Source organism: Lepidochelys kempii, chromosome 14, assembly GCF_965140265.1.
Source record: "Lepidochelys kempii isolate rLepKem1 chromosome 14, rLepKem1.hap2, whole genome shotgun sequence".
Taxonomy (NCBI): domain Eukaryota; kingdom Metazoa; phylum Chordata; order Testudines; family Cheloniidae; genus Lepidochelys; species Lepidochelys kempii.
Window position 1 is genome coordinate 6,661,269 of NC_133269.1, and position 20,744 is coordinate 6,682,012.

Genomic DNA, 20,744 nt, shown 5'->3' on the forward strand with positions numbered 1-20,744 from the left:
ATGTACACGAGTATTCGGATTCTAATATCTAAACTGTATTGTTAAATCTATTCACCTAAATCTGGGTTATTGCCGATTATGTACTCTACGTATCACATGACTTTTAAAAACAAACTTTTGTTTGTGGATAATCTAAGCACTATACCCAGATGTACAGGCACTTTTCTCAACCTATGTATTATATAATTTTTTTAACATTAGCTTTAATAAAAGTTTTAAATTTGCTACAAGTGGGCAAAAGTCATTGAATTTAAACACAAACACCAATGATTAATGGTACAAGGCTCAAGAATCCAGAACAAGAGCCCTGCTTTAAGTCACAAACAATGGTGTGTGTAGAGGGATGTTGAAATTAAAAAAAACTAGAAGAACCAGAATCTGATTTAATCAAGTACACAGTATGTGCACTTAGAGAACAAAGCACCAAATACCTCCATGGGCAAAAGTGAACAAGGTATATAATATGACTCTTTTAAATGGGGCTAGCAATAATTTTTCAAGCCCAAAAGGTTCTTTTTCCAGAGGTTAAATAACAGCCTAAAACACAGGCTTCTTTGGAGACAGACTCCAAAGAATGGACCTTTTTGAGTCAGGAAAGCTCATCACATCATCAACCAAGTTAACTTAGAAAGCAAAAACTGAATGCTGGCACAAGATGCCAGACTGGGCTGCTGCTAAGATTCAAGTATTGTTTAGCCACAGAACCGGCAGAACCAGCATAGGTAGAATAAGTGCATGCCTCCTCCTATGGCTCAGCAACATACCTGCCAATGATCCTGGTTTGGCGGAAAGTCTCTCATTTTAGTCCCAAGGTTACCCTCATTCCACAAAAATTTGGTTTCCCCTCACTTTATTCTGGAAAATTACAGAATAGAGAACCGTGGAGCTGAGGTTACAGAGTTATTAACTCTACAGCAGCATTTCCCAAACTGTGTGTCGCAACTCCCAGAAAGGGTCGCAAAAGGGTGCCGGGGGGGTGGAGGGGGAGGGGGAGAGATTTTGAAAAAAGAGAGGAAAAAAAGAAAATGTAAGAAAGCCAGAATATGTCCCAGCTGAAGAGGCTCCCATCTTGCAGGGCTCAAATCCCTGCTCCAGGTGTTACGGCTTGGCTCATGGCGCACGGACTCACAACGCCACTCACTCAAATTTGGCCCAGCCACTCCTCCATTAGAGGGAGCAGGCCAAACCTGTGTAGTGCTGTGACACAAACCCACACACCAGGGACCAGGCTGCAATGCCCAGAATGGGGACCCAAGCCCAGCCAGCCATGTGGGACAGGAGCTACCATTGCCAGGTGAGCACAGGGTGGGCTCGCTCTGCAAATTCCCCGCTCCCGCAGGGGCAGAACCTGTTTTTCGAGTCTTTAATTTTCCAACCCCATCACCACCTCTCAGACCCCTCGCGGTCGTGTTATCTGACGTGAGGAGGTCACAGCATGAAAAAGTTTGGGAGCCATCGCTCCACAGAAGGAACCCATGTGGCTTTTTATGTTTCTTACATGGATAATTTTGTTGCATCCCTCATTTGTTTAAAGTTTCATCCTGTTTAAAGTTCAAGGCAGCTAAGCTCTTTGGGACAGTTTGTTCTGTGTTTGTACAGCACCTCACACAACAGGGTCTTGCTCTATGACTAGGGCTCTGAAGAGCTACAATAATACAAACAAATAATAATTATAAAAACAATAATACCATCTGTATGTGAATTTCATGGTGGGTTGTCCTGCCTATTTTATGACTAGATCATTTCTTTTTTACACGAAAACCAAGGCAAAGCTTTAAAACAATTAACAAAAATGGCTATTTTTTCTAATGATTAAAAGTGAAATCCGCACTCAGGCTTTTAATTTGTTTGTTAAGGCTGCAAAAAGAGACCTATCATTATTGTAGCACTAAAAAGGAAAGGTTTGGGCACTAATTAGGCTTTTAAAATAATGAATTAATTAATGTACGGTCCTTGGAAGATGCAGCACGTGCAGGTGCTATGCATTATTATTAAAAGAGCAGCTTACCAGATTCCCTCCTGCAGTTCTGCTGCCCCATAGCAGGCTGGGGCTGCTGTTTTGCACTGTCACACACATTAGCCACAGGATCCCATCTTGCGTGTCTTTCTAAACTGCACATGCCAACTGTATTTGGGAATTAAAGAAAATGTTGGATGCAGCTGTTTCAAAGCAAGCAGAGTTTTAGTGGGATACCAGCAGGACCTAAAAAAAGAAAAGGAGGACTTGTGGCACCTTAGAGACTAACAAATTTATTTGAGCATAAGCTTTCGTGGGCTACAGCTCACTTCATCAGATACATAGAATGGAACATATAGCCACTCCCAGTCTCTATTCAAACCCCAAGTTAAAGGTATCTAGTTTGCATATTAATTCAAGCTCAGAGACTGGGAGTGGCTGGGTCATTACACAAACTGAATCTATTTCCCCACTGTTAAGTATCCTCACACCTTCTTGTCAACTGTCTAAATGGGCCATCTTGATTATCACTACAAAAGTTTTTTTCTCCTGCTGATAATAGCTCATCTTAATTAATTAGCTTCTTACTGTTGGCATGGCTACTTCCACCTTTTCATGTTTTCTGTAGGTGTGTCTATGTGTGTGTATATTATATATATTAATATATATTATATATTATATATATAATTATATATATTATTATATATATAATCTTCTTACTATATGTTCCATCCTATGCATCTGATGAAGTTGGCTGTAGCCCCCGAAAGCTTATGCTCAAATGAATTGGTTAGTCTCTAAGGTGCCACAAATCCTCCTGTTCATTTTGCGGATACAGACTAACAGGGCTGCTACTCTGAAACCTGTCAGCAGCAGTAACTAGCAGGTTGCAAACAGAGAGGGGGGGAAGAGACCCATTGCTTCCTTTACTTTACACACATATCCCTTCTGTCTCCTTTCCACAAGAGAGGAGGGGCCCTTCTCTAAACAAATGGGATGCAACACTGAGCCTCCAAAACGGTGCGGGGCTTGACAGTGAAGTGGGGGGGTGACCGGTTGAATGGGAGGTTGCAGCGTGAACTGAGCGCACCCCAAAGAGCCAAGAATCGCTCCCATTCTTCGATCCGTTTCTGCTACACGCTAAATAAAACGAAAAGGAGGACTTGTGGCACCTTAGAGACTAACCAATTTATTAGAGCATAAGCTTTCGTGAGCTACAGCTCACTTCCTCAGATGCATATCGTGGAAACTGCAGCAGGCTTTATATATACACAGAGAATATGAAACAATACCTATTCCCACCCCACTGTCCTGCTGGTAATAGCTTATCTAAAGTGATTTCCAGCACAAATCCAGGTTTTCTCACCCTCCACCCCCCCACACAAATTCACTCTCCTGCTGGTGATAGCCCATCCAAAGTGACAACTCTTTACACAATGTGCATGACAATCAAGCTGGGCTATTTCCTGCATAAATCCAGGTTCTCACATCCCCCCCACCCCGAACCTGGATTTATGCAGGAAATAGCCCAGCTTGATTGTCATGCACATTGTGTAAAGAGTTGTCACTTTGGATGGGCTATCACCAGCAGGAGAGTGAATTTGTGTGGGGGGGTGGAGGGTGAGAAAACCTGGATTTGTGCTGGAAATCACTTTAGATAAGCTATTACCAGCAGGACAGTGGGGTGGGAGGAGGTATTGTTTCATATTCTCTGTGTATATATAAAGCCTGCTGCAGTTTCCACAATATGCATCCGATGAAGTGAGCTGTAGCTCACGAAAGCTCATGCTCAAATAAATTGGTTAGTCTCTAAGGTGCCACAAGTACTCCTTTTCTTTTTGCGAATACAGACTAACACGCTGTTACTCTGAAACCTGCTAAATAAAACGCGACTCTTCCTACCCAGCGAGTCCCTTAAACGCAGCAGGGGTGACAAGTTAACCCTTTCTTTTCCCGTTCTTCCGCAGTTAAAAGCGGGTCAGCATTAGCAAAATCACCCTCTCTTCACGTCCTCGCCGCAGTAAGATTTAAACACCCCCCCCCCCGCAAGAGTCTCCTTAACCTTTTGCCCAGAGGGCGAGTGATTTTAGTTGCGGCCAGGCGAATAAAGTCTAATTCGCCCCCCGCCCCCCGCCCCCGCCAGGCCCGGCCCGGCCCGGCCCGGGGAGCCAGGGAGCAGCGCGGGGAAATTCGCAGGCGCGGCCGGGCTGGCTGCAGAACAATGAGAAGCGGCAGCCGCCCGGCCCACGCCATTAAAAAAAAAAAAAAACAACAAAGCCCAGCTCCCAGGGAGCCGACTCCGGCACACGCAGGGGTGCAGGTTGCAAACTGCTGACTCGGGGGCTGGGGGCCGATCCGCTTGGCTCCCTGCTCGGGGGATGCAACCATGCAACGCCAGCGCCTGGAGCCACCAGGCGGGATCCCGGCCCATTGCAGCCAGGGGACCGCTCCGCCCCCCCCCCCCACACACACACAGCCGCCGCCACACCCACACCCAAACTGGCAGAAACCTGTTCTGCCCGGACCAGCTCCAGCCGGCGGCAGCTGCACGAGCTTCTCGAACCTGGGACGCGCTCGCGCCACCGAGCCGGAGGCTGCTGCCGCCGGGCTCGCGCCCGCCGGGGCCCCGAACGCGAGGAGAGGCGCTTCCAGGGTTTCCCCTCCCCTGGGGGGGGGGGGAGCGGGGCAGCCGCGCTGCCAGAGGCGTGGGGGAGGGGAGACACCGAGCCCGGGCGGCGCGAGCAGCAGCTGCAGCCCCCCCCTCCCCCTCCCCTGCTCCGACCCCTTTGCAACAGAGACCCCCCCCCCACTTACCCTTTGCAAGGGTGCAGTAAGCCGCTGGGGGCTGCGGCATGTTGGTTTTTCCCCCAGTTACTCCCCCCAAGCCACAGCCCCCCCCGCCCCCCCCGAACGCAAGCGGTAACTCCTCCGACCCAACTTCTTTCCCTGCTGCGCTCCTGCGGGCGGGCTGCTTGCTCGGCAGTCTGCGCCTTTGCTCGGCGTTGCACGGGTGCATGGTGATGAAATCACATTCTGTAGCATGTTACGATGCAGACGGCTCCTCTTCTGGCATCAAATAACGACAGGTCTAGGACCGTGGCTTGGTGCCAGCCAGGAATCCTTTCAGATTTCTTTCTGGGGTCTAGGCAGTAAACCGGGAACGTTTGGCCACGTATCCCTGGAGCAGCCTCTGGAATCCAGCTTGAAGGATGCTGAAGGTTGAGTCCAGCAGCTGCCTGCACCCCGGTCGCAGTACGGTGAAATGCACGGCTGCCCCCCGCTCCCCTCACGTCTTCCCACCCGCAAGCAAGCCGGCGGGTCCCATTCCCAGTCATAATGGCCTCATCGGGGCTATTGGAAGGAGCAGAAGAAACAGCCTTCCTTGCAGCCCCTCTTCTGGCGAGGCTGGTTTTGAAGGCCAGCGGAGTGCACGGCTGGCCAAACCACAGCCCTGCGTGCGGCTGTTGCAGGGCTGGCTGCGGCTCTGCCCTTCGCTCGGCCTCGTTACCTTGGGCGGCCTCCCCGGGCCCCGCGTCCGATGCTCCGGCGGGAGAGCATCCCCTGGCTTGTGCACGGGACGGGGGGGCAGAAGGGCCATCACCACCCCGCGCCCCCAGTGAAGGGGGGACGCCCTCTCCCAGGTCTGGGCTAGTAGCTGAAGAGGAGTGGGGAAATGCAAAGGATCAAGGGTCTCTGGGTGTGGGGGGCAGAGCCTGGGGGTTGTGAGGAGCGGCACCCCCCGGGGCGTTGGGGGAGGAAGAGGGACACCCCGGGGGCGTGCACCGCAGAGGCAGGACACCCGTTGGCTCTGGGCGGGGGAGGGGGGGGGAAAGAGTCAAGCTATCCGGGGAGGAGGGCCACCCCCTTGGGTGTGGGGTATTTGGGGGAGGGGAGGGTCACCCTGGGGTGACAGCGGCAGACCCAGGACGACGACGAAGGGCCACCCCGCCCACGCACACTGACTCTGGGCGGCAGCCCCTCCCCCCCCGGCCCCTCCTCCCCGGCGCGCACCCCCGCGCACCCCCCCCTCCCCCCGCCTGCAGCGCACGCGGGGCTGGAGCGGCGGCGGCGGCCGCAAGCCGGGCCCGGCGCGCACATGGCGCTGCTGAGCTGCCGCGCGCGCCGGGTCCGCCGGCAGAGACCGGCTCGAGCCGGTCTATATAAAGCCGGGACGCGAGCGGAGGGGGGACAGCTGCCGCCGCCGCCGCCCGGGCAGGAGCAGGGCCCCCGCCGCACGGGCACTCGGGCAGCCGGGCACGGGCGGGACCCGCCGGAGCAAGGCGCTGGGGGGCAGCCCGGCGCGGGGGGCTGGGAGCAGCCGGGCACAGACCCCCTAGCCCTGCTCAGTGGGGCTAGCGCCTCCTCCCCCCCACCCCTTCTCCAGCCACAGCCCTGCACCGGGGTCCCTGGCCGGCTGCCAGCCCCTCCCCCCCCCTGCTCCAGCCAGCCCCCTCACCATGCTGCTGATGCGCCGCTGAGCTCGCCTGCACCCCGCTGTGGCTCGGGGGCGGGGGGGGTCCTGCCGCCTCCTCCTCCTCCTCCTCCCCCACCAGCAGCAGCAAACCTGGTAAGTGAGATTCATGCTTAAAAGTTTGTTGCCTCGTGCCCGTTTCCTTATGTCTGTACCTAGGAGCATCCGTGTGTCCAGGGAACAGCTGGCTGCCCTCGCCAGCACTGCCGCCCGCGGTCACCGGGCTGCTTAAACCTTCAGAAAGTGATGCCGGACGTCTGCCCCCGCACTTCTTTTCCCTACACCACTTAGGAACCACGAGGGGATGATGATTGATGATTTTGCACCCAGATAATTTTTGCCGTGGTCCTTCTTGATCGATAGATTTATTTTTTTTTTTTTGCTTTTAAAGGCACTTGCTTGGCTGTATATTTCAAAATTGCTTTTCTTTTAGTGTCTCTCGCTCATTTCTTCAGTTTTTTATGACATCTGGCGTGCCACAGATTTGCACACCGGTCTGTATCCCTAGGGCCCCCACTGCTGAAGGACCAAGAGTCTTTTAAAAAAAACTTTGAAGGAAGATTTGGACGCTAACGATCTGCTTTCTCCTGAGGTCAAGTTCCAAATCAGCAAAGGAGAGCCATAAAGCTAAGCACATGCTCAACCCCGTTCTTGGTCAACAAAGCATTGAAGTGTGTTTAAGTCTCCCTGAGGTCAGTGGGACATCAGCACAGGTTTAAATGCTGAATGGACGGGAACACATCATCCAATGCTTTGTTGAATCAGGGTGCTGAGGTCCACTTTGGAGAGGGTCCTCCGTGCCTTTGGAGAACAGATGAAGCAGCATTGAGATCCGGAGCAGGGAGGGTTCTGCATGCTTTGGGAGGACACAATGTTGGTAAAATCTGCCAGGTGGATCTGAGATTCTGTTGAAGGGGGAAGACCGGCATGCCCGCATTCTCTCCACTGAGTGGCTAGACAGCAGAAGTTTGCCCTAAGTTATTAAGGTTCGTTTTCAGTTCCTGTTCCCAATCCCCATTTTACAGAAGGTTTAGGATGCTGTTGTTGTTTGATATAGTGCCCTCTGAGAACAAGTATCTTCAACCAGTTTTCTCTGGCTGGATTTAAATGAGAACAGCAGTATGATAGGAAAATATATACAGTAACTTTGTACAACACCTCTACAAAAACCAACAATATATCTGTTTCTTCAACACAGCATCAATGTGAAAGACACTTTCCACAAGAGATGTGCTATAGCATCTCTGAAATACATGATCCCTATAAGAGTTTCCCTAATTGTGAACTACTCTAGGCATTGACTGTCTTCTGTTCAGAAATCAAATAGCATATTAGGGCGACTGCTGGAAATACAGAATTATTAATTGCCATTTCTAGCTAGCTCTGAGGAATTTAGTCTTTGTGTGTATAGTCACTAAGTGTACTTATGGAGTTACAACATGTATGGATTTGACCCGTTGTGCTTAACCAAAGAAGGCAGGTCATTTTCTTTAAGTCACCAAGTCTTTCAGCACAAACCTGCCCTTCTGCAGTCTCTTCACCCAAGTAGGAAAAGTTAGAATTTGTGTAGACAACATGCCTCCTACCCCAGGCTTACTCTTCAGCTTCCATTAGTAAGTGTTATCCCTATGGGACTCGCTTCAAGTAGCAAAACTGTAAATTCTTAAGCATCGTTAAAAAACTAGATCTTGTAAATGGATTAGTGACTTGTATCAAATGCCCTGCAGCAGCTTTTGCCATCCTTTCCATAAGGAATCTTGAAGTGCATTTGAATATACCTAAGTGCATGTTCTGAATGAGTATTGACATGATAGAATGGAACAGCTTTTAATTAATAGACCCACAATCTAGCAAAGAGTATTCCATACATACAGATTTCTGTTACACTTAAAGGGTGTGTCAGTATCTCTGTTTGAAATTAATCCTTGAACTCTAAATTTAAGCTGAAATTAGCATACAAGACCTAACAGATACCTTGGGCTTTTCCCAAATAAATCTTTATGGATGCCTTCAAGCAACTCAGGTAGAAAATTGGGGAAGGAAAACATTATTGTGTAAAGATTTTGGGGGGGGGGAAGGAATAGCAGACCAGGGATAAAGCAACCAGCTGGGAATAGTTCAAGATCCAAGGTTAGGGTTAGTGTGTTGTAGCACCTAGAGGGTCCCATTGTTCTGAGCATTATACAGTAAGACGTACATAGTAAGAGAGTTCACACCCTAGAGAATTTACAATTTAATGCATTGTCTGTACTTAAGCTGTAAATTGACATAGCTTCATCGCTCCTAATCCCTGAGGTAGATGCAGCTAGGTCGGGGTGGGCAAACTTTTTTGGTCCGAGGGCCACATCTGGGTATGGAAATTGTACGGTGGGCCATGAATGCTAACAAAATTGGGGGTTGGGGTGTGGGTTCTGGGGTGGGGCTGGGGATGAGGGTGCAAGAGGATGCTCTGGGCTGGGACTAAGGAGTTCAAGGGCAGGAGGGGGATCAGGGGGTTGGGGCATGGGAGAGGGTCGGGGTGCAGGCTCCAGGCGGCACTTACCTCAAGCAGCTCCCAGAAGCACTGGCATGTCCCTCATCCGGCTCCTATGGGGTTACAGAGGCATAGCTACGGTGCTGTAGCCTCCATAGTATAGACAAGTCCTAACCAGAAAAGACAGAGAAAGGGTGGGAGGGGAAATAAGCAGAGAGAGAGGTGACTTGCTCAAAGTCACACAGCAGGTGGGTGACAGGGCCGTCCCGCAGTGTAGATCATGATGTCTCTCATACCTCTCTGTCCATCCTACTCAGAAGTACAGGCCTTAGCCCTCCTCAGCTAGTGGGATGCTTGTTGTGACACAGGGCCTTGGTTTTTACTGAGAGCTCCAGAAAGAGAAGTATCAGAAGGGTAGCCGTGTTGGTCTGGATCTGTAAAAGCGGCAAAGAGTCCCGTGGCACCTTATAGACTAACAGACGTATTGGAGCATAAGCTTTTGTGGGTGAATATCCACTTCATCTGATGCATGTATTATATGTCTGTTAGTCTATAAGGTGCCCAGAAAGAGAAATGACCCTTTGCACTTGTGTATGTTGAAGGCTTACAAAATAAAATGGAGTTTTGACCTACTCTGGTTAGCTGGCAACAGGGACTCCATGAGTCCTCTTGGTGCCGTCATACCCGCTACAAGGCCAGTTTTCAGAAAGCACTAAGATTAACCCTGGGTTGTGTGGGTTTGGGGGTCTTTTTCTGTTGATTTGTTTTTCGACATAGTATTGCAGTACTTTTAAAAGCTAATCTGCCACATTTATCCCTGGTGTAACTCCACTGACATCAATAGAGTTACACCAGGATGATTTGGGCCTAGCTTAATATCCTGTAGGGTATTAAAATACTCCAGAAAACCAAGCAGTGTTGTTAACAGTAGGACTTATTTACATGTGTATGCCAGTCCTAGCCTGCAGACTAGATTAGTGGTTAGCGTGAAGTCACCAGATGCATGATTGGGTGTTTCACTGAGCACTAATCAGCAATCTCTCGCATGTCATCATGATTGAGACTTATGGTAAGGGGACACGTGGTTTTCCTTTATAATGTGTTCAGTGCCTTCCTTCACTATTGCTGTAAGTGTTCAGCCCATCATGCAGAAGCAATTTGGTCTGTCTGTTTTGCAGGTCACCATTAACTTCCTCAGCATCAGACAAACTGATCCTAACAAATCCTTGTTTCCAGGGGAAAAGCTTCAGAATAGACCAATGTTTCCTAGCCCCAAGAACCACTAGGGGCTGCACCCACCTCCAAATTCATCTTGGCTACTTGAGGGAGAGGTGAAGGGAACAGAGGGTTGGTTTGGTTGGTTGGTTTTTTCCCTGTCTTATGTCTTTGATGATCCAAGCCACTCCACTCTCTTTCCTTGAATCTTAGCAGCCCCTGTGAGTGCTCAGGAAAGCATTTAATGGCTTTAAAAGCCACAGGAAAAAAATAGCTTCTAGCTGATTTACGTAACTAACCAGCTCTGCAGAAACCATGTAGAGCTGAGTTGGAGCTTTGGACTGTGACAGCAGAGGTCCTTGAGGAAGTGCAAGATGGAAGTCTCAGCCTCCTGCTACTACTTTACGTTTCATTCAATGTCAGCAAGTTAGAAAAACTTGATTGTTGGGGCATTGTTCTGAAGTCTGTGTCATTTCATGAGCCCTCTGGGGCTCTCCTGTGGATTTATTTATTTTTTCATGAATTGTATCTCGCATTTAACTCAGATGACTGCTTTTAATCACTGGTTTTGCTGATTGGGACAGCTTGTCCTGATGCTGAGTGATGAGTTTCTGGTTCTTGATTCAAAGGGCCCACTGACAAACCACTCCCATCTCATCATAGAAAAGAGAAACTTCTACCTGAGTCCCCTGTATTTAATCTCACAGCAGCAGAACGAGAAAGGGACTCTCCTCCCCAATATTTTTTATGTGATGTTACAATTATTAGGCTTTGTAAAAAATGAATTTAAAAAGTTTTATTTTTTTCCCTCTATTCCAGATTAAGAATGACTGTCAACACTATAAAAATGTCATGTACCACCCCAAATGTTTATACTAAAGTGCCTGATGGAGGATGGGGATGGACTGTTGCTTTTGCTTTCTTTGTTGTGGAAGCACTTACATATGGTATTATAAAATCATTTGGAGTCTTCTTTAATGATTTGATGGAAAGCTTTGATGAAACGAACAGCAAGATATCGTGGATCATTTCAATATGTGTGTTTGTACTAACTTTCACAGGTAAGTGCACAGTACATGTTCAGTTTGAAAATTAAGGGTCTGTGTTCATGTTATTGTTGCACCCGTATACATATTGGGATCTACACACATTCGCATCACTTAGTGTATATATACTCTCTCCTCCTCTGAGCTATCTATGGTTGATAGCCTGCATATCCCGCTATCACGAACCATAAAGAGCAAGGAAACGAGGGGGTAAGTCATTCAACGTCCCATCCCACACTCTACTCATCAGTTCCCTTTCTTAGTCTCTGCTATTTCCACAATTCACTTCTTCATTCTCATTCTGAACCACCACAGATGGGGCCTGGGATGAACTGGGCTTTGTACATGTCTCTGCTTCTGACTTGTGTGAGCTTGGACAAGTCACTTAAGATCTCTCTATCTCAGTTTCCGTAAACATGAGGGATAGATAACAATGAGCACCCAACTTTTGTAAAGTGACTTGCCATATATAGCTGGTAAGTGCTATAAAAGCACTAAAGGTGAAATTGTGACCCCATTGAAGTGGGAGTTTTGACTTCAGTGGGGCCAAGATTTCACCTACAGTATTTATTTCAGGCTGCAAGATTTCTTGCTGGGTAGAAAATGCTCGGGGAAGGGCAGATAGAGTGGCAAGGGTGTGGGCGTAGACTGGCATGGAGCAAAGAAGAGTGTCAGAGTGACTAGAAGGATAAAAGGAGAAAATGGGGAGAAGAGATCAGAGACAACAGGCGTTCTGCAAATTACTGTCATGCTTTATGCACTTTTGTCCCCCGCCAATGCAGCTCCTTTGTCTACAGTCCTGAGTAATCGTTTTGGTCATGGTCTTGTGGTGATGGTCGGAGGTATACTGATCAGTATTGGAATGGTCACGGCCTCCTTTGCACGCACAGTTGTCGAGATGTATATCACAATTGGCCTAATTTCTGGTGAGTTACTTCCACATCTCTCAGATACTCCGTCTACTGGTGAAGTTTCCAGCAAACACAATTTAGGATTCCCTTATCCTAAACTGGCTTGCGTTTTTTTTTTTGTTTTGTTTTTTGTTTTTTTTTTTGGTTTTTGTTTTTGTTTAATGACTCTTCGTCTTACTCCTTATGCTCCTCCCAGTCCTGCTTCCTTGTTGTTCCTCTTTTATCATTTGCCAATTCTATTTCTTGTTGTTGTTGTTTCAGGCTGCCACCTACACTTGGAACCATCTCCCATTTCTCATTCAACAAACCATCTCGCCTCTTCATATTTCTCCTTAAAACCCATTTCTTTCACAAAGACTGCCTGTGTCAGTCACTTCAAAACTGATTTCTTTTCTAACTCTCCCACAGAACTCTTGCCTGGTTTGTTTGTTTGGGGGGGAATATTAAGGGGGCATACTGTATTTTATGATCTCCTAGGCATCAATGTTTGTTTTCCAAACCGATGTGTACACTTGATATATAAAATTCAGTTTTTGTGCATGAATAAAAAGCCATCACTTAGCTTTGCAAAGAGGATATTTAGGTTGCTATATATATATATATATATATATATATATATATTATAGTGTGTGTGTGTGTGTGTGCACGCACACAATCTTCTGGAAGATTTCTGAGTATTGTTATCACACCGAAGTCACTTGCCTTGCTGTGAAGAGTCTCATTCCAGACGCTTCTGAAATTATTTCCCTTTCCAGAGAGAGAGGATGAGCTTGTGGTTAAGTCACTGAACTGGGACTCTGGAGATCTGGGTTTGATTTCCTGCCTCTGCCTCACACTTCGTGTGTGTTACCTAGGCCAGGTCACCTGTGGCTTGATCCTGAAAATTGTCAAATAATCCTGTAGATGTGCTGACCACTGTCAATTCCCTATGACTAGGACGCTACCAAATTCACAGTCAAATGTGGTCAATTTCATAGTCATAAGATTTTAAAAATCATAAATTTCATGATTTGAGCTATTTAAATCTGAAATTTCACTGCTGTAATTGTAGGGATCCCAACCTAAAAAGGAGTTGGGGCGGGGGGCTGGGAATAAGGTTATGGTAGGGGGGTTGCTACTTCTGTGCTGCTGCTGATGGCATCGCTGCCTTCAGAGCTGGGCAGCTGGAAAACAGCGGCTGCTAGCTGGGAGCCCAGCTCTGAAGGCAGAGCCGTCGCCAGCAGCAGCGCAGAAGTAAGGATGGCCTGGTATGGTGTTGCCACCCTTACTTCTGTGCTGCGGCTGGCGGGGCGCTGCCTTCAGTGCTGGGGCCTGGCAAGCAGCTGCCACTCTCCAACCACCAAGCTCTGAAGGCAGCGCAGAAGTAAGGGTCACAATACTGCGACCCCTCTTCCCCGCAGCTCCCTTTTGGGTCAGGACCCCCAGTTTGAGAAACGCTGGTCTCCCTCATGAAATCTGTATAGTACAGGGTCAAAGCACACAAGACCAGATTTCATGGTCCATGACACATTTTTCACGGCCGTGAATTTGGTAGGGCCATACCTATGACTTCAGTGGAAGCTGAAGGTGCTCAGTACCTTACCAGGATTGAGCCCTTGAATCTCCCTGTAGCTCAGTTCTCCATCTGTAAATTGGGGATAATGATACTTGCCAACATGGCCAGGGTGTTTTAAAGATAAAGCTATTGTCCAGGAAGTGCTCTGACACTAGGGTGATGAGCACCAGAGACACAAACCAGTAACTAAATAAATGATCCTTGGAAATTCCAACTGGAAATTCCCAGTTATTTGAGAGTAGGAAGCAGGATCTAGTGCAGGGGTGGGCAAACTTTTTGGCCCGAGGGCCACATCAGCGTTGCACAACTGTAGGGAGGGCTGGGTAGGGAAGGCTGTGCCTCCGCACACAGCCTGGCCCCTGCCCCCTATCCGCCCCCTCCCACTTCCTGCCCCCCTCAGAACCTCCAACACCCCCCTCCCCCATGCTCCTTGTTCCCTGACTGCCCCCTCCTAGGAACCCAGCCCCCTATCCAACCCCCCTGACAGCCCCACCAGGACTCCCACCCTCTGCTCCTCATCCCCTGACCGCCCCCTCCTGGGACCCATCGCCCCAATTGCCCGCCCCGGGATCCTGGCCCCTTGGGACTCCCAACCCTCCCTGTTTCCCGTCCCCTGCTCCCTGACTGCCCCCCAGAACCCCCCACTCCCTTACCATGCTGCTCAGAGCAGCAGGAGCTCGCAGCCGCACCACCCGGCCAGAGCCAGCTGCGCTCCGCACACTGCCCAGTAGGAGCGGTGGGCCTGAGCACTGCCTACAGGGGACAGGGTGGGAGGCGTCGGGGGCTAGCCTCCCTGCTCAGGGGCCAGGCAAGACAGTCCCGCAGGCTGGATGTGGCCTGCAGGCCGTAGTCTGCCCACCTCTGATCTAGTGGGTCTTGGCCATGGTCAGTCATTCTGTTTTTCCCTAGGTGAGTTACTTAGTTGGCAGAACTGATACCATAATTTCACCACCAGGAAAGCTGGCATTCGCATCCAGCTTGCTTCCTTCCCCATTATGACAATTTTTGACATTTATTCACAGGCTTGGGATACTGTCTGTCTTTCCTCCCGACTGTCACCATTTTGTCACAGTATTTTGACAAACGGCGTTCACTGGTCACTGCAGTGGCGTCCACAGGAGAATGTTTTGCTGTCTTCTCTTTTGCACCAGGTATATAGACCAAAATATTGTAAACACAAGTGTACGTAAGTAATACATTCTGTGATCCTCCTACCAATCAAATGAGGGCCCGATTCTTACATAAGCTGACACCTTAATCACAACTATATTGATTTCATTGACACTTGTAGTTACTGGGCCAGTGCTGTCCTTACTAGGGTAAAACTCCTTTTGAAGACGTTGCCTGAGTAAGGACTTCAAAATTAGTCCCAGTGGAATTTTTGGATAGACCGCTTAAATGCGTTTCTCCTGCATAGTGTTAAGTTTAGATCCTAGTTATTCTGGTCACAAGACAATGACATGTCTTAACTTTCACTGAAGATGGAGTTTGTGGGGGTGTGCCAGGAACCCAGAGCTCCCAGGAGACACAAGGTCTCTGGACAAGTAGCCCTAGCCTTCTGCTGCCTTTCTCTGCCTGAGAAGAATGCAGAAGAAAACTGCAAGGGGAACCCATCTCCTGCATGGTGTTACATCATAGGGAAACAATCTGCCCCTGTTATTGGCCAAAAAAAAAAAAAATCAATGTCGGGGGAGAGGCTTGGCTTTTTAGTCTCAGTCTGTGCTGGCCAAATAGGGTAAACTACACTGTTACACCATCTGGTAGGTTCCCTGTACAGCTCTGGCAAGCTAAAAATAAGGCAGGGTAGTTACCATGGCTACTTTATAGCATGGGCTGTAACATGGAGTTAACCTCAAGCTCTGTCTTCACTAATCTTTCAGAGTATGTGTCATGTGAAACCTAACCCCAAGGTCTTGAGAGATTGAATTGCATGAGACCTTCCTAGAATTCCATAAGCAGACAAGAAGCTTTTTCTAGTACTGTACTTTCTGGAAACCCACTCCCCATCATCTTTGCTTCCTCTCATTTAGCTATTCTGAAAAAAGTGCTAGTAGAAGAAACCTGCCATTTCTCTACTGATCAGATAATAGTCTACTGGTGTGCCTTCAACTAATGCAAAATACCCCTTTTCAGTTAAAGAAACCCTTGTAATGAAAGGCTTGTATGTAAGCACCAGCACACAGTTTGAATAGAAAAAAACCATCCCCCTTACTGACTGGCTTCAGGATGGGGTCAGATAGGAAAGGAAACTTTAAAACAGAGTTCACACACACTCATTAAAAATAATACCTAGTTGCTCCCTGCTGGTCAAAGTGCCTGCCAGCCCATGCCAGTTAAGAAATGTCTGAAAAGACTGTTTACCAGAGAAGGGAAATCCCATAGTTACTACACGTCAGACTCTAACTACTAGCCAATGTAGAATAAGCCTAAAACTGGGAATCTGGAATTCTGATAGTGAGTCAGTGAGTGATCTTGAGCAAGTCACTAAGTCTATGCTTTCAAAAGTGGCCATTAGTTTTTTAGGAGCCTAATTTGAGACACCTTGGACCCTATTGCAGCAGAGTTTGATCCAATAACTTTGATTTTTTTGTGTGTAATTTAAAAAAAAAAATTAGAGGCTTCCTGTTTTTAATAATTTCTTCTCTGCTCCCCATTTCCCCAGCTATCACCTCTTTGAAGGAGCAGATTGGTTGGAGATACAGTCTCCTGATAGTTGGAGTGCTACAGTTAGGCATTGTCATCTGTGGATCACTGCTGCGACCGATTATTATCCAAGCACAGGAAGAAGTGAAAGTATTGCCAACAGAAGAGCATACAGAGACTAAGTACATGCTTGAAAATGAGCAAACACGCACCTCAATAGATTCAATTGACTCAGGAGTAGAAGTATCTACCTCACCCAGCAGTGTGCCTGGAAACACCAAAGCAGAGCTGAAAAGTGAAGAACCAAAGGAAACCATAAAGATGCTTGTTGAAGCTAGCAGCTCCCCTAAAGAACCAAAAATCCAACTACTGGACTTTTCTGTGATGAAAGACCACGGCTTTATTTGTTATGCACTTTTTGGTCTATTTGCTACTCTGGGATTCTTTGCTCCATCACTCTACATCATTCCTCTCAGCATCAGTCTTGGTATCGACAAGGATCGTTCTGCATACATATTGTCTGCAATGGCCATTGCTGAAGTCTTTGGAAGAATTAGCGCCGGTTGGCTCCTCAACAAGAAGCCTATCCGCAAGATTTACATTGAACTCATATGTGTCATTCTGCTCTCCATAGCTCTCTTTGCCTTCCCTCTTGCCTATGAATTTTGGGGATTGATGATATGTAGCATATTTTTTGGGTTCATGCTTGGAACTGTAGCGGGCACACACATTCCAATGTTAGCCGAAGATGATGTGGCTGGTATTGACAGGATGTCTTCTGCAGCTGGAGTGTATGTGTTCATTCAGAGTTTAGCTGGGTTGGCTGGACCACCCCTTGCAGGTAACTTTAAAATACGTACCTTTTTTGAATAGCTGAAATCAGCTACTCTTATTGATGCCTCTTCCTAATAACCATGTTGCAATGGGTTAGGCCTGTGGTTAGTGTTACTCCTGTGCCTGGGTGGGAAGGTGAGAATACCTTATAACAACCTTTCTGACTGAACTAGGAGCAATAGTGGTAGGCTCCAAGTAATGATGTCCCATCCAGCCCTCTTGAGCTGGAAAGAAGGTTGCTGCAATGCAGAAATGCAGCACTGCAGTGTCTTGGACATGAGGCATCCTCTATAGAAGAGCCTCAAGGAAGGAAAATATTGCACGGCTAGCCTGTTCCAGTTAGAATCCTAAAACTGGCATTCTTTCTGGGTTTTAATGAAATATACACATGTAAACAACTCATTTATACAGTGCCTTCTAGCCATACACCCTGAAAAATAAGTCAGTCCTGTATTGGCAGATATCAGTTAAATATGTAGTAAGTTAACCCTTGATATTTTAAGGCTTAAAAAGGTACCCGTAATGGTTAGCTGATTACCAGTACCTAACTATCTTCAACTTGCAATATCATACAAATACAGGTTTCAGAGTAACAGCCGTGTTAGTCTGTATTCGCAAAAAGAAAAGGAGTACTTGTGGCACCTTAGAGACTAACCAATTTATTTGAGCATGAGCTTTCGTGAGCTACAGCTGTAGCTCACGAAAGCTCATGCTCAAATAAATTGATTAGTCTCTAAGGTGCCACAAGTACTCCTTTTCTTCATACAAATACAGTGGCAACTATATTGAAAAGTTGGGAGGGGGGTGTTTTTGAGGTAATGGGATGGACAGAAAAATGGTGGACAAGCGTGAGATGTGATTATTATTTTTAATAGATTTAAAATGCTTCCTCCATAGGTGTGCTAGTGGACGTGACACAGAACTACAGATCAGCCTTCTACTCCTGTGCTGCTGGCATGATACTGGGAGCTGTGTTTCTGTCCTTAGTAAGACCCTGCAAGGCAGTCCTGTGTCAAGGTCAGAAGCAGGGTGTAGAAGGAAATGCATCGGAAGCTTTAGAAGACATACCAGATGACTTTATTGAAATGGATCTTGGAAAAACAGATGATTCAGTATAAAGCTGTGACAGCATAGCATAAAAAAGTTGGTCCTTATAAATCAATACACTCTGTGTTAAATCTGGGAAAAACAAGTCCGCTCTGCTCCATGTTCTAAAACTAAACTTCAAAGGGAATGCAAAATCTTAATATGAAAAAGTTGCCATCAACAACTATTCTTCTGGAAAGATTGCTTTTATTTTTTTAAACCAGCAATGGTAGGTTCCATATGAGATGTCCACGCATTGCTAGCTACATAAGAATACTCCTGTCCCGCATGAAGAGATGTGGTTCACATTTCTGCTTTCCTAATACATGACATGCATACCTGAAGTTCAACTGCTCTTAAGTGGAAAACATAAGGTTATATGGATGAAAATCCAAAGTGGCCCATACAACTAAATCTATTAAGTCACAATCTTTGATTGCCTCGCAGGCTTCCCCAACTGTAAATCTTATTCAGTCACAGAATAAATAATGCAGAAGAAATTATTTAAATATAAGTAATTTGAACTCTTGAGTTTTCTATCAGAAGAACATGGACTCTTGTTTCAGATCATTGTAAGGCGACATAAGGACAATAGGGTAGGCTAATTAGTTAAAGTAGAATTATTAGTCAATTGGTTTTTAGTTAACTTGAATTTTGTAAATGCTGGGAAGTTAGAGGTTACCACTTATTTTTATGGCCAGTTATTACTGCAGATATTTCACTATAAAGTTATTTCTTTACAAACTAGCATCCTACAAATCGTTTCCTGTTGATAGCAAGATGTATTGTCTTTAATTTAAACCAGTATTTATTATTTTAAGTTATTCTAGGATTGTTAAAGGCTATCAGATAAATAATTTGAATTGGAGAGAAAATATCTGATTTAGCAGAAAACCTTTTTACCTCCTTTGCACCAATCCTTTCAAGGCCGATCTTGTAAACTCAGTTTGATTTTTGTTTTTAAAATCACAGGTTGTTGTGAATGTGGTCTGATTTTTATTATGGTGGTCTTAGACAACTATGCTCTTAAAATTATTCTGTGGTAGACTGAATGCAAGAGACTATCCATCTTTTAATAAACTGTAGGTCATATCCTCAGCTGGTGTAAACTGATATAGCTCCACTGAATAGCACTAGCTGGGAATCTGGTCCTGTATGATTAGCACCCAAACATATCTGCAACTTTCACTTACCACAGCTGCACATAAAGAAATCTTTGCAGCACTACTGAATTAACATGAATAAAGTCAGCACAGCTAATACGAAATAGTAAAGGCACTTGGCCATTACCAGAACCAGTTTACATTATTAGAATACAATCAGTGTGTTCGTAAGCTTCTGTAGGCATCAAATAACTGGTCTTCTATGACGGAAAGAAAATCATCACTGTACCTGGTTCCCATTGAAGTCAGTATTTTGCCACTCACTTCAGTGACAGCAGGACTGGGTCCTTACTGTGTTTCCTGTTTGTATTACCTATAAAGAAGGGAATTCTGAAAGACAACAAATTGGCTGTTCACTCACTCCTATTTTGATAAATTCCTTTATGCATTTTTATGCCACTCAGCAACTCAGGGGGACAAGTAAAAAGTTTGTTTGGTTCTAAGTACGCATACAGCTTGACATGTTTCTCTGTATTTAAGTGGAAGTGGCACTGTCTATTAACTGCTATGCTATGTATTTTATCAGCCATAGAAATGTGGGACAATCTCTGTATAGAACTCCTCTCTTTAGGAAGGTGTTTTTGTTCAAACTGTCTTAAATGTCCAAAAAGAAACACATTCCTGCAACAAAGTGGCTGTAGCAATCTATTGTTACTGCCTGAGAACTAGTGAGCCTGTACTGCAGTTTGTTTCTTTTTTTTTTTTTAAATATATATGCCTTCAGCACTTTATCATGTACAGCAGAACCTCGCTAAATTGCATGAATGACTGGAAGATCCATTGTAGATGACTAGATTTTGTGAATTAGCGAGTAAGCGAACAAACACAATACTGCATCACAAAACTTTATTTATTTTTGTAAATGTTTATTTTTAATTTATGCTAATGCTTCTGGCATGCTGGTAAATGTACTGTAGAATATAATTGTAAAATTAATGAAGTCTTAGTAATACGAGACCTCACTACAGCACTTTGCTATTATAAACTTGTTTAGAAGTGGGAGAGGCCGCCAGGGTGTGTGTGTGTGAGAGAGAGAGAAAACTACCTGTTCTGCAGATTAACGAGGTTCTACTGTCACTTTTTTACAAGGATTTCCAATACAGATTCAGTAATGTCTATAAATGGCTGCACAGTAAGTCTCTGTTTATGTCCATAGCAAGAGCAGGCACGTGCATGTATGCATATGTGCACAAAAGACCCAGAAGAAGCAGGCTTAACGCGTTCCAACCAGGATTTGCTGGTTTGTTCTGTAATGTATTTAGTGAAGTCTGGAAGTGACATAAAATACTGAGTTTTACAATAAAGTTTTTTGAAAAACACTTTTTGCCCCTTTCATTTCCAGATCTCTTCTGCATTCTTTACCTAACAGTGCTGTGCTTCTAGTTGTCCT

General features: G+C 46.2%; 3 protein-coding genes across 19 annotated transcripts in view; 1 reads left to right on the forward strand and 2 right to left on the reverse strand.

Moving 5' to 3' along the window:
- The window catches only part of ARSG (arylsulfatase G), an 84,333-nt gene that overhangs the window by 59,304 nt on the left and 4,285 nt on the right, over positions 1–20,744 (reverse strand). For 2 of the 12 annotated variants that reach the window (XM_073311678.1, XM_073311679.1), the window contains exon 1: positions 2,009–2,198. The exons of 1 other annotated variant lie outside the window; for it this stretch is intronic. The gene's annotated coding sequence lies outside the window, so the exon portion shown is untranslated. Of the gene's footprint in view, positions 1–2,008; positions 2,213–4,467; positions 4,490–4,520; positions 4,604–4,771; positions 4,844–6,413; positions 6,520–6,583; positions 7,119–8,970; positions 9,052–20,744 lie in introns of those variants that run through there. 9 more of the 12 variants (XM_073311675.1, XM_073311674.1, XM_073311672.1 and 6 more) reach the window with 9 other exon arrangements.
- Positions 6,038–20,654, forward strand: SLC16A6 (solute carrier family 16 member 6). 2 transcript variants are annotated; one of them, XM_073311684.1, is made up of 6 exons: positions 6,038–6,524; positions 10,936–11,177; positions 11,945–12,088; positions 14,651–14,779; positions 16,291–17,112; positions 18,003–20,654. In XM_073311684.1, exons 2-6 carry the CDS (start codon positions 10,943–10,945, stop codon positions 18,221–18,223), a joined length of 1,551 nt encoding a protein of 516 aa, XP_073167785.1. In that variant the 5' UTR covers positions 6,038–6,524; positions 10,936–10,942; the 3' UTR covers positions 18,224–20,654. The 2 variants fall into 2 exon arrangements, with proteins under 2 accessions (XP_073167785.1, XP_073167786.1); XM_073311685.1 differs by lacking the exon at positions 14,651–14,779.
- The window catches only part of AMZ2 (archaelysin family metallopeptidase 2), a 31,562-nt gene continuing 28,983 nt past the window's right edge, over positions 18,166–20,744 (reverse strand). For 4 of the 5 annotated variants that reach the window (XM_073311688.1, XM_073311687.1, XM_073311686.1 and 1 more), the window contains exon 9: positions 18,169–19,684. In XM_073311688.1, coding sequence (XP_073167789.1) covers positions 19,664–19,684 — 21 coding nt within the window. In that variant the 3' untranslated portion in view covers positions 18,169–19,663. Of the gene's footprint in view, positions 19,685–20,744 lie in introns of all 5 variants that reach the window. The other variant, XM_073311692.1, reaches the window with a different exon arrangement.